The sequence below is a fragment of the Crocodylus siamensis genome, chromosome 4 (genome assembly GCF_052110815.1).
Source record: "Crocodylus siamensis isolate JL-2025a chromosome 4, ASM5211081v1, whole genome shotgun sequence".
NCBI lineage: Eukaryota > Metazoa > Chordata > Crocodylia > Crocodylidae > Crocodylus > Crocodylus siamensis.
Genome location: NC_143398.1, coordinates 156,844,247 through 156,855,616, shown reverse-complemented (window position 1 = coordinate 156,855,616; position 11,370 = coordinate 156,844,247). Strand labels below are relative to the sequence as shown.

The following is an 11,370-nucleotide window of genomic DNA, read 5'->3' as shown; positions in this document are numbered from 1 at the left end:
GAAAGATAACTGGGGTCAGGTGGAGTAGGTCACTTCATCTCAGAAGTTTTCCACAGAGCTATCAGTGGCCATGGCTCTGAGAGGAGAAAAAACAAAGTTTGTCTCATTTTCCTGAGTTCAGAGATAGCTTGACTTGACTTGAGACAGCTGGGTGTTTCCTTTCTCTAAATGGCTCTGATTGTCTGCTGGCCTGTCAGGAGTCTCTGGGTGCAGCACTTAGATTCCTGGTAAAATTGCCTGTTAACCCTTGGTGCGGAGGTAGTGAGGACAAATGTAATGGAAAAAAATAGGAAGCTTGTTAATCGACTACCAATAATTGATAATAATAACAAAGCACTTTAAGGTGAGCCTGCTGCAACCCAAAATATTTTCAGCACAAAACTGTCCTGTTGGGCTAAGAATTGCTTAAAAACTGGTTTGGAGAAAATAAAAGCAGCATATGCTTTAGTTTTGATTTACCACCAATCCCAGTTAACGTTCCAACCTCTGAAATGGCAAATACTTCAGACCTGCTGCTGGGGCTGAGATGGAGGAGGCTCCTCTTGAGCTGGGATACAGCCAGCATCCCCACCAAGTCCTGCACAGGAATCAGTGGGATCTGAGCCTCCAGCTTTCACCAAGGAGACCTAGAACATATTACAGAGACCACGTAATATGACCTTTCACGCACCACATTATTCAGTCTTCATTCAGAGACTCCGCCAACTCCCCAGAGTCCTAGGTCTTGCTGTATGTCCTTTCCTCTGTGATGTCCTGCTCTCTGGTTTCATCACAATAGAGCGAGGAGCCTTGTGGGTGAATAAGAGCTTGGCCCAGCTTGAGTTGTCTCTTGGTAAAGAAGGCCAAGGTCCAAGACCAGGCCAAGGAAAAGCAGTGTCCATCCCACAGGGGGCATCCTGCCATGTGAGCCAGAGCAAGGGAACAGAAGCCCGTGCAGGGAAGATGTAAGGAGAGAAAAGGGGGAGTGAAGGCCTAAGAGACAAAGCCATTACAAAACCCCAGTTTATACGTTTATTGAGATTTCTATGAATGTGAAGCTGCTGGGGCCCAGGGCCAGGCAATACAAGGGAATTGTTAGTGTCAGAGGAGCCTGAGGCAGGGAGGCACCTGCCCTGAGTGAAACTCTTCCAGCTCTGAGAAACCCCCAGCCCAGGGGCCTTTGCTGCACATGAAAAACCAGCTCAAGCACAAAGCAACCCAGCAGCTTCCCACAGGCAGCACCTGGCAGAGCTCAGGCTCCAAGCCCTGGTGGCCTCCCACCCCCAGACCCCCCAGCAGGGCTCTGTGGGCAAAGGACACCAAGAGACACTTTGCCCTGAGCCCCAGCCCTGGGCTCCTGGGACTGAAAGGGTTGGCGGCCCCAAAGCTGGTGGCTTCCCCAAGGGTCCATTCTGGCAGCCTTGCTCAAGTCCTGCAGAGCCATCGAGTGTGGGCACAGACAGGCCTGGTGCCACCTGCTGCAATGGGACAGACTTCTCTGTGCAGACTGCACCTTTCACCTTGGCAGCTCCCAGGGGCATAAGAAAAGGGGACAGGGGCTGGTAGAAGGGGGTCCTCCGGGGTCACAGAGAATGGAAAGCCGGAGTGGCCCATTTCCCCATGTGGGATGTTCCATTCCCCGGCTGCCCCCCTCCTCACCCAGCTCACCGGCACAGTCTGAGCTTGGACCCAGTCCTGCACAGCAAGAGCCAGGGCCGGATTTTGTCCCCAGCAAATGAGGCCAGTGGGAAGGTGAAGATCGGGGACTCAGTACCAGCATCAAGAAATGACACCTGACCCCATGAATAGTCCAGACACACCCGGACCCTGCTCGGCGCCTGGCACAGGGGCAGGGGGGTGGGACCAAGGGAAGTGAGAGCCTCAAAGTGACTGAGCCCTCGGTGCACCACTGACCTTCGTTGCACAGCCCAGATTCCCTCCTCAGGGCTAATTCTGATCATTCCCTTCCTCCTCACAGACTCTCTGGCGATGCCCATGGCCCAAAACCCCCTCGCCACCTCCACCTCCCAGCAGTGTCTCCCCGAGGTGAATCCCTCACAGCCCAGCACACAGTACAGAGAATCAAATCTCTCAGGATTGTCTGGCAGATCCTGCTGTGTGCCTGCCAGTGTCACACATCTCCAGTCTGCAGACAGGACGAGTTCAGGATGAGCCGTGTCTGGATCCAGAGTCACCATCGCTGGGAGAGAGAATTGCAGCGTCAGGGCAGAGCTCAGCCCTGGGTCAGGAGGGGCTGTTCCTCACCCTCCCCAGGAGCCCCGTCCTTCCTGGGCCCCAGGAGCTGCCTCTGCCCTTGGCCCTGGAGGCTGAGCAGATATAGCCCCACGGTTCCTCACCCTGGCATGGGGGAGAGCTCCTACCCTGATAAAAGGGAGAAGGTGGCAGCAAATCTATAGGCAAGAACAGGAAAATCCCAACCCAACAACCCAGGCCCCAGCACAGGGGGTTTCAGTGCTGGGCTGGGAGAGGGTTTGACTCTGCTTTGAGGGTGTGGGTTCTGTGGGATCATTCTGTTAATGCCAGGACCGGCTCCCCCAGCACTTACCCTTTGTGTATGCTGGCTTCTCCAGTTTGGATGGCAGAGCCTCTGCAGGGGAAAGGAGCAAAGGTATTAGACCTCTGGTGTCTGGTTCATGCTATGGGCTGGGACCTGCCTCAGCCCTGAGCCCCTAAGACTGAACAGAGATATGGGGACAGCTTCTCCCCTTGCTGCTGGGACTGTGGCTGCAGAAGCTGCCTCGACATCTTCCTGCTCCCCTGCAACTGAGCCTCCTCTCCCAGGATAGGGAAGGAGGAGGGAGCTGCAGGTTTAGGAAGAAGAGTGTAGAGAGGGATGGCAGTGACCAGGATCCACCAGCAGGCGGCCACAGTAATGTTGGCAACAAGGGCAGGCCAGGCATGGACCACCCGCAGGTCTTGGCCAGTGGAGGGAGCGCAGAGGCAAAGGTAGCAAGCACCAAGAGGTGATCAGCGACCGCCCACAGATGCCACTAGCAACATCAGCAGCAGCCAAGCTCAGGGGGGACAAGGCCAATCCCAGGGGGCGCACATGCACCCCTACACATTGCCAATGCCTGTGGGGGTGCAGGATACCAGAGGTGCAGCTTCACCCAGGCCATAGCCCACTTCCTGTTCTGCTTCCGCCCAGCTCCTCTCCTGGCCCCTCAGGAGCCCTCCCTGCCTATACCTCCTCCCCGGACCGCCTGCCCCTCCTGCACCCCTCTCCCCCTTCCCTCCCTCCCACCCCCAGCCAAGCCAGAAGGCTCCAAACTTGAAAACCTGACTCCTGTTTAACTTTGGAGGCCTGACATGAGGCACTAGGGCCTGGATGTGTGGGGGGCAGAGCCCTGCAGCTCCCACCACCCTGGCTGCAAGTGCCAATACTGAGCAGTGCTGGGCCTTGCACCTCTGCAGCTTAGACAGAGAGGCCCCATGAGGAGCCCAGGTTCACCAGTGATTTTCCCAAAGGCATAGAGAGGCCCTTGCCTCATGGCTTCATTCCTGTGATCTGCAATATCAGTTCAGCACATTCAGTTTCTCTCCCAATTAAAAAAAATGCAGGCTCCAAATTCAAACCAGCTGCTTGCCTCCTCCCCCTCTGCAAGGACATTTCCCTACTCCCTTTCATGGCCCCTTTCTCAGTACCTTTAAACGTCTTCAGTGTCTCCTGTAGAGCTAGACTTTTTCCAGAGAAGATGATGAGCCTTTCCAGCTCTGGGCAAATCCCCTCTGGCAGCTGGAACTGCTCTGTCTTGCACCTGGGGAAAAAATGGTCCACATTATTGATTTTCTTTTTGGAACTCAGCTTCATGGTAACAGCATTGGGTAGATGGAGGGACCTGGAGACTGACTCTGTCCACGTATGTCAGCCTCAGGAGCAGGGGCAGCGGAACCCCTACCGGTTGGGGAACTCCCCTCTTGTCAGCACAGAGGCGGAAAAGGATCTGGGGGTCATCATTGACTCCAAGATGAACATGGGCTGGCATTGTGAGGAGGCAGTCAGGAAGGCCAACTGTACCTTGTCATGCATCCACAGATGCATCTCGAGCGGGTCCAAGGAGGTGATCCCCCCCTCTATGCGGCACTGGTCAGGCCGCAGCTGGAGTACTGCGTCCAGTTCTGGGTGCCGCACTTCAGGAGGGATGTGGACAACATGGAGAGGGCCCAGAGGAGGGCCACTCGCGTGATCAGGGGGCAGCAGGGCAGGCCCTATGAGGACAGGCTGCGGGACGTGAACCTGTTCAGCCTCCACAAGAGAAGGCTGAGGGGGGATCTAGTGGCCTGTTACAAACTAGTCAGGGGGGACCAGCAGGCATTGGGGGAGTCCCTGTTCCCCCGAGCACTGCCAGGAGTGACCAGGAACAACGGTCACAAGCTGGCAGAGGGTAGATTCAGGCTAGATATCAGGAAGCGCTACTTCACAGTCAGGGGGGCTAGGATCTGGAACCAACTTCCAAGAGAAGTGGTGCAGGCTCCTACCCTGGGGGTTTTTAAGAGGAGGTTGGATGAACATCTTGCTGGGGTTGTTTGACCCCAGTATTATTTCCTGCCATGGCAGGGGGTCGGACTAGATGATCTACTCAGGTCCCTTCCGACCCTAGAAACTATGAAACAATGGCAGTGGCAGCTCCCCCAGCAGGGACCAGTAAGTGTTCTTCAGCTTGGAAATGTCCAGAATATATCCTAGGATCAGAAAGGAGCTGAGACTTCATAACTAGTTGGCTCAAGCTCTGGTGGCCAGGACTCTTCCCCAGCACAGGCTGCCAGTGCCCAAGGCTGCCACTTCCCTGAAGAGAAGAGGGGGAGGTCCATCCTTCCCACCCCAGGGACAGTCCCAACACTTGCTGGGCTGTGGTGCCCTGCAGAAATGTGACCGTTGCATTGTCTCCAAGACCCTCCTTGTATGGGGAGAGAGGCAGAGCTACATACCTGGTCAGCGTGCTTTTGATGTCCTAAAGGGGGAGAAAAAGATGGAAGAGTGAGCTCAGTGCCATGCACCCCAGGGACCACTGCCGGAGGGGGCATGCTTCTTCCTCAGACTCTGAGTGTTGCACACAGAAGGATCTGGGACAAGCTCAGCCCCTTCACAAGTCCCAATTTAGTGGCACCCCCCACCCAAGGGGCGTAATAGGGCAGCTGCACACCCTGGGCAGTGGAAGTGCACAGGGCAGCAGCAGCTGGGGCAGATATTCTGCATCTCCCATCGCTGCCACCAGCATCTGCCTGTTCTTGCCATCACCCTTCTTGCCCCTCCTCAGTTACGCTACTGGTCCCGGCAGACCCAAGATTTAGGTCTTTCCCTCCTTTACGCTTGGACTGGAGGCATTTGATGTGCCTCACTTGCAGGAGGTCACTTGCTGGCTGCTGGCACTTCCCCTCCAGTTCCCTGATCAAGCTGTCGAGACGGGAAGTCTCCTCAGAGAGCTGGGTGACAGTCTCCTTCTGACTCTCCTCAATCCCCCTCTCCAGCTCTCCCAGCTCGGCCAGCAGGAGTTGTTCTTGTTCCACCAGAAATTGGCGCAGTTGCTCAAATTCAGCCACAATCTTCTGCTTCTCGGCTGCTGCCTTTTGCTGCCATGAACAGAGAGAAACCATGTCAGGGAGGGCAGCCCCTTTGGGGAGAGTCAGGGAATGGCTCATAAGGCCCCGTGGGCCTCATTGTCCGCACAGCCAGGACCCCGGACCTCCCACAGCCTGGAACAGAGTTGGGGGTTGCTCAGGTCTTGGGCCCTGCCTGGGATCTCTGCACTCTGTTCATTTTACAAAGCTTTTCTCTGCTTCCCTGAGGGCTAGGACCATATGGAGGGGAGAAGTCCATGGATCTCAGCAAAGAAAGCTTTCCTTGTATGATCAGGGATCCTGATTTTCTCTGTTTAAAAATCCCAAAATCTCTGATAGAAACCCCAAAAATCCACATTTTCCACAACTAAAGTGAAATGCCGCTATATATATAGGTGTCAATTGAGCACAATATTTTATTGATATATTTACAATTTTAAAGCCATTTGGAAGCCTACCAGTGCCTCAATCATTATAATAAAATAAATTCTAAATACCTATCTATTTTGGCATTGGATTTTGTTGGTTATTTTATCCTAGAAAATTGGAGCTCCCCTTGCCTGCTTTGCTCACCAGGATGCAGGTCCAGCTGCAGCTACGCCCCTGGCTTTTTTGCAGTGCTGAGCAGCCCTGGTGTGCTGGTGCTCCTCGTTCCCAAGCCACAGACCACCCTGCCCCCCAGCACTGCCAGTAGCCCTCAGTCCTGACGCACAGCCCCCTGGCTCTGCTGGTGCCCCTCACTCTCGACCTGCAACCCCCTGTCCCCAGTGTTGTTCCTCACTCTGAACCTACAGCCCCCCATCCCTGCTGGTGCTCTTTACTCCTGACCTGCAGCCTGCACCCCTCTCAGCCCTGCTGGTGCCCCTCAGTCCTGACACACTGCTCTCCAGACCCCAGTCCCCCAGTGTGTGGGGAAGGAGGTTGTTATGTGGGCAGGGTGGGGGGGGTGTGGCAGGGTGGAGGGAGTGTGGGGCAGAAGGGTGCCCAACCACAGGTGTCACCATAAGCATCAAAGGGCAAATGGGAGGCACATGCCCCCCCAGATTGGTGTGACCCACAGCAGGGCATAGGGCTGCAACCTGGCCAGACTGGCATGAGCAGGAACCACCTCCCTGGCCTACAAGACAGGGTCTAGCATGGGAAGGCAGAATGGGACAGTGAGATCCAGTGTCCCCGCCACCACATCCATGCTACTAGCAGCATGAGGAATAACAGAGTGGGGGCAGGCCACACTGCCCTCCCCTCCTCCCACTGTGAGGGCCACAGCTTTACCTTGGAGGGGAGGTGGAGTGGGAAGCAGTGTGGGTAGCCTGAGAGGAGCAACAGTGGCAGCCAGGCCATGGCAGCGGGGTAGAGCCGTGGCCCGGTATGCGAGTGGCTGGGGCAGGAGGAGGTGAGGACAGCATGCCCCCTCCCCAGGTCTGTTACTCCTTGCAACAGCACAGCTGGTGCTGGGGCAGGGGCGGCAGCAGCAGTGAGTCTCGCTGCTCCGCTCCACCCTCCCACACGGGGTCCAGCCTGCTGGGCCATGAAAATGGCTCTTGCCCAAGCCGATCTAGCCAGCTGCAGTCCCGTGCCCCACTGTGAGCACAGAAATCTGGAAGGGCATGTGCACCCCCAGGCCCCGCCAACGCCTCGCCTCTGGTGCCCAGCCCCTCCCCAGGAGTGCATGCAACAGCGGGGAGCCAGCTCCCCTGCTAGCCCCTGCACCATCCTGCCAAGCCGCCCGTGGCTCCATGCCTGGCTGGGCCCCACGGTCTCACATTACTGTTGGTGTCACTGGGCATAACCCTAGGTAACTCAGAGGGATGGAAGACCACGAGTGTCGATGAAGCCCCTCTGGTCTAGCCCCAAGCGAGCCGGGCCCCTCCCCCCTTTCCTGAACCTTTGTAACCCTTTCCTGAACTTTTTGTAACCTCCTGTAATACTGGAAAAACAGGATGAGTAGCAGGCAAGCTGAAACTCCCTAAAACTGTTATCTGTGGAATGCAAGCCAACTAGTGGAAAATTACTGCTGGAAGTGGCCGGGGTATAAAAATACACTGTTGCAGGGCTAGGGGCGCAGGATTTGAGACCATACAGTCTCCCTGCGCCTTTTACTTGAGCTCAAATAAACTCTGTCTGCTTCTCCCCCCAGTGTGTTTATTGGCACGACGCACACCGGGCAACGAACCCAATTGTTGCCTCCCTCGGGCACCTTGTGCTGGCAACATTACTGCCCCGGCCCCAGGTGCCATGCACCACCACAGCGGGGCAGCACTCCCAGCCGCCAACCTGCCCCGCTCCCTCCCTCCTTCTGGAGACTCCATGAGAGCTGCAGCCGCCACCTCAATCTCCCCTTGCATCCCCCTCCCCGTGTTGCCTATGCCCCCCCATAGACTTACTTCCAGAGAGGTGCAGCAGCTGCTCCACCACATTGTCTGGCTGCCAAGTGCATGTGTGCCCATGCCCATGGTGCCCCCTGCCTCTGATCACCCTCCTCCCGCTCCCCCCAGCCCCAAGTAGCCCCTTGCAGGCTGGAACTCTGCCAGCCTGCAAGGAGAAACCCACCGGTTCCCCAGTTTTTCTCCTTTAAAGGAGAAAATCCACGTTTTTCTACTGCAAACGGGAAATCCAGATCCCTGCTTATCACTGACGAGTGGGTTTGCTGCATGCCCCTGCATGCCCCTGCCACCACACTGCAACACACACTCACAAAATGACACGGTCACTGTTTCACCAAACATGCAGAGCAGGCGACAACCAGGCCTTCCTCCCCCATGTCAGCCTGGCCCCAGCAGCACCCACCTGATATTCCTGGTGTTTCTGACTTTCACTCCCTTTCAGTTCCTCAAGTCTCTTCCTCTCTCCCCTTAGAAACTGAAGCTGAGTCTGAATTTGTTCCTGAGGGAAGGAAAAATCCATGGGTCAGTTTTCCTTTGTGTGGGAAGGTAGAGTCTTTCCCCCACACCATAGCTGAGAGGGCTGCCTGAGGGTGCACTGTGATGGCAAAGACAGGACCAGGAAACGTGCTCAGGCTGGACCAGTACAGTGCAGCCCTTTCCAGGAAGCAGCAGCACTGAATATAGTGTGTACTTGATACAGATGGAGCAGCCAGCCTCCAGCTTCCAGCTCCTGCCCAGCCGGAAGAGCAGATTGAAGAACTAGAGCAGGTCCTGGGGGTGTGCCACAAAGCAACACTATAACCAGCGGGGAAGTGCAAACTGTCAGTGAAATGCACTGACTGAACAGCAAACGCTACGGCCTGGAATCCACCGTGGTCGGCACTAGAGTGCCAGCCAGTCTTAGGCAGCTAAGCAGGACGAAGCCACAACTCTGGTCTCTGTGAACAGAAAAGAAGAGACTCAGAAGTGAGGAGCCAGTCCTGAAGTATTACAGCCCAGCCATACAGCTACAGCTACAGCTACTTTTGGATGCCTCAAAAAGAGCAGTATTAATGCAGAACCAGCACAGCACAGCACTTACTAGCCAGGCTTGGACAGAGACAGGAAAAGGAGGTGCTCAGCTACAAAAGGAGCTCCTAGTCGTGCTCTCTGGACTGGAGCGGTTCCACCACTTCATCTCTGGACCCATCATTAGCCCCTGAAGTCATCCCTGAGAGCACCAGAGTGCCTCGTGTTATTGAGACTTCCGCACTGTGTGAGCATCAGCTCCTGGCCTGGGAAGTAAGTCACGGCCAGTGGCAGATGCAGTAAGCAGGGCCTGCCTTCCAGAGTATGCCACATGGGGCTCTGTAGCAGAGGAAATAGTCTATCAAAGCATGACAATACCTCCCTGTCCCCAAAGGAGTCTCCAGGCAGCTACCAGGGAGGGTTGTAACAAATTAAGGGAAACTGGTGCCTGACACCCCCTAGTTTCAAGCTACATCCCTTCACATACAACTGTGGGTCATTTTTGCTGCAGTGATATTGGAGAAGTTTCAGCTGTTCTGTGTGTCCAGAGCCAGGGGAGCAGCTTCCCTGCTTCATCTGGTTTGAAACAAGGATCTGATGACAAAGACATCTCCGTCCTTCTCGTCTCGGCCTAGTAAGATTGTTTGCACAGAGGCTTCCACCAAGCAGCCCTCCACGTGCAGGGATGCAGTTGCCACAGTGGCCCTGGGAGAGAGGGATCCAGGGCTAATTTTTTTTTTAATTTGTATCCGAGGCCAAATCAGCCCAAACTAATTCCAAATCCGAGAGCCCAGAACCGTAAGTGGCCCTACTACTGGCAAACATCCTCCACCTGCACCTGTGACTTCAGACATTTCCAAAACCTTTGGCGGGCATCCTACTTGCACACCCAAGCCTGGAGGCTCGGGGTTTGGATGCCCCCGAGTTTTGCTTGCCCTCAGCCATAAGGCCTTCAGAGCAAGCAAGGGAGGAGACCGCCATTTCCATAAACTGGGCTTAAAGCTGCTGCACCTCAGCGGGTACTGAATCATGCCAGAAGAGCAGTTCTCCTGCAAAATGGTTCAGGAAAACTGCCTTCTTGGACACAGATATAAGTTATTTCCCCTCCCATGTTAAGAAGTGGCTATGCTTGTCCTGAGCCTTCTAAAGGAAAGTGTAAGTCACACTCAGCTGCACAGCTGGACCAGGCCTATGCCCCGTACCTTGCACTGCTGGGCAGCCTCCTGGATGGGAGCCGTGGCGTGAGCTCGGTGTGCCCGGGACTCTCGGCAGATCAAGCACATCAGTATTTGGTCTGTCTCACAGAAGAGCTTCAGAGCCTCCCCATGCTCCTCACACATCATCTTCCCTTCGACTCCTGCAGCTGACTGCACGCTCAGGCCCTTGACTAGTTCTACAATATTCACAAGCAGCCTGTTTGGACAGAGGTTCCTCTGGAGAAAAGTCTGTCTGCACTGAGGGCAGGTGACATCTGTCTCCGACCTCTCCCAGCACTGGGTGATGCAGGCTCGGCAGAAATTGTGTCCACAGTCCACAACCATCACTGGATCCTTGAAGAACTCCAGGCAGACAGAGCAGGTGGCTTCATCCCGGAGAATTTCTACAGAGCTGGCAGTGGCCATAGCTGTGATGATCAGGAAGAGTTCAGGGCTAGTTTTGCTTCCCTGTGCTCAGAGCTGGGCTCACACTGGGGCGTTTCCTTCCTGGGAAATGACGCCGTTGTCTGCTGACCTGGCCAGGAGCCCAGGAGTAAAGATCCAGCCCTCGGATTACTAGGGAATCTGTTAACCCTTTGTGGAGAGGCAGCTGGGGACAACTCCAGTAAAAACAACAGGAAAACTATTTTAAGCCACTGCCCAGTAATTCAATGCCCCCAGCTTTTCTCAGTGCATCTGCTGTCAGCCAAGAGATTTTCATGGCAGTCAGGACTGTTATTTGGAGCTGTGAACCGCCTAAAAACTCAGCTTTACCTGAAAGTGTTCAGGTTTCCACAGGAATAGGGATGAGGAGGATATAAAAGAAAAAAAGAAAGAAAAATAATCAAGCACTCACCTCCATTGGATCTGATTTCTCATGTTTCATTTCAAAGCTCTTCAATGCCAAAGGCTTCTCCAGACCTGACACTGCACCTGGGGGAAGCCCTGGTGCCTCCCCCTTGAGAGGAATAATGAGATTCAGCTGGGGCAGGGCCAAGTGTCACCCCGTGCCGCCCTGCACAGGGATCAGGAGGATCTGAGCCTCCAGTTCTCACCAAGGCGACCCAGAAAGCAGGGATGACTGGTGCCTCCTGAGTCAAATCTGCAGTGCCCTGCGCTGCTGTGCATGGATGGGCCTTTCTTTTCCTCCCTAGTTGCTCACAGTACAAGACTGAACAACAGTGTGATGACAGCTGTTCCTTCACTCAGCATTTCCAACACCA

At 55.1% G+C, this 11,370-nt stretch overlaps 1 protein-coding gene across 1 annotated transcript; it reads right to left on the bottom strand.

The window, feature by feature from the left end:
* Positions 1 to 997: 997 nt before the first annotated feature.
* LOC149866897 (zinc finger protein RFP-like) lies at positions 998 to 10,681 on the bottom strand. The gene is made up of 7 exons (XM_090044434.1): positions 10,154 to 10,681; positions 8,347 to 8,442; positions 5,341 to 5,571; positions 4,930 to 4,952; positions 3,646 to 3,758; positions 2,546 to 2,587; positions 998 to 2,179 (listed from the first exon to the last, which is right to left on the bottom strand). Exons 1-7 carry the CDS (start codon positions 10,571 to 10,573, stop codon positions 1,644 to 1,646), a joined length of 1,461 nt encoding a protein of 486 aa, XP_089900560.1. The 5' UTR covers positions 10,574 to 10,681; the 3' UTR covers positions 998 to 1,643.
* Between the last annotated feature and the right edge of the window lie 689 nt (positions 10,682 to 11,370).

What these genes read in the sequence shown, in the direction of transcription:
- LOC149866897 (XM_090044434.1), bottom strand. Translation starts at nt 10,573, where the DNA reads ATGGCCACTGCCAGCTCTGTAGAAATTCTCCGGGATGAAGCCACCTGC. An exon ending in AGGCTGCCCAGCAGTGCAAG is followed by an intron (nt 8,443 to 10,153) that starts GTACGGGGCATA and finishes TCCTTCCCTCAG; the next exon opens with GAACAAATTCAGACTCAGCT. An exon ending in ATCAAAAGCACGCTGACCAG is followed by an intron (nt 3,759 to 4,929) that starts GTATGTAGCTCT and finishes TTTTTTCCCCAG; the next exon opens with GTGCAAGACAGAGCAGTTCC.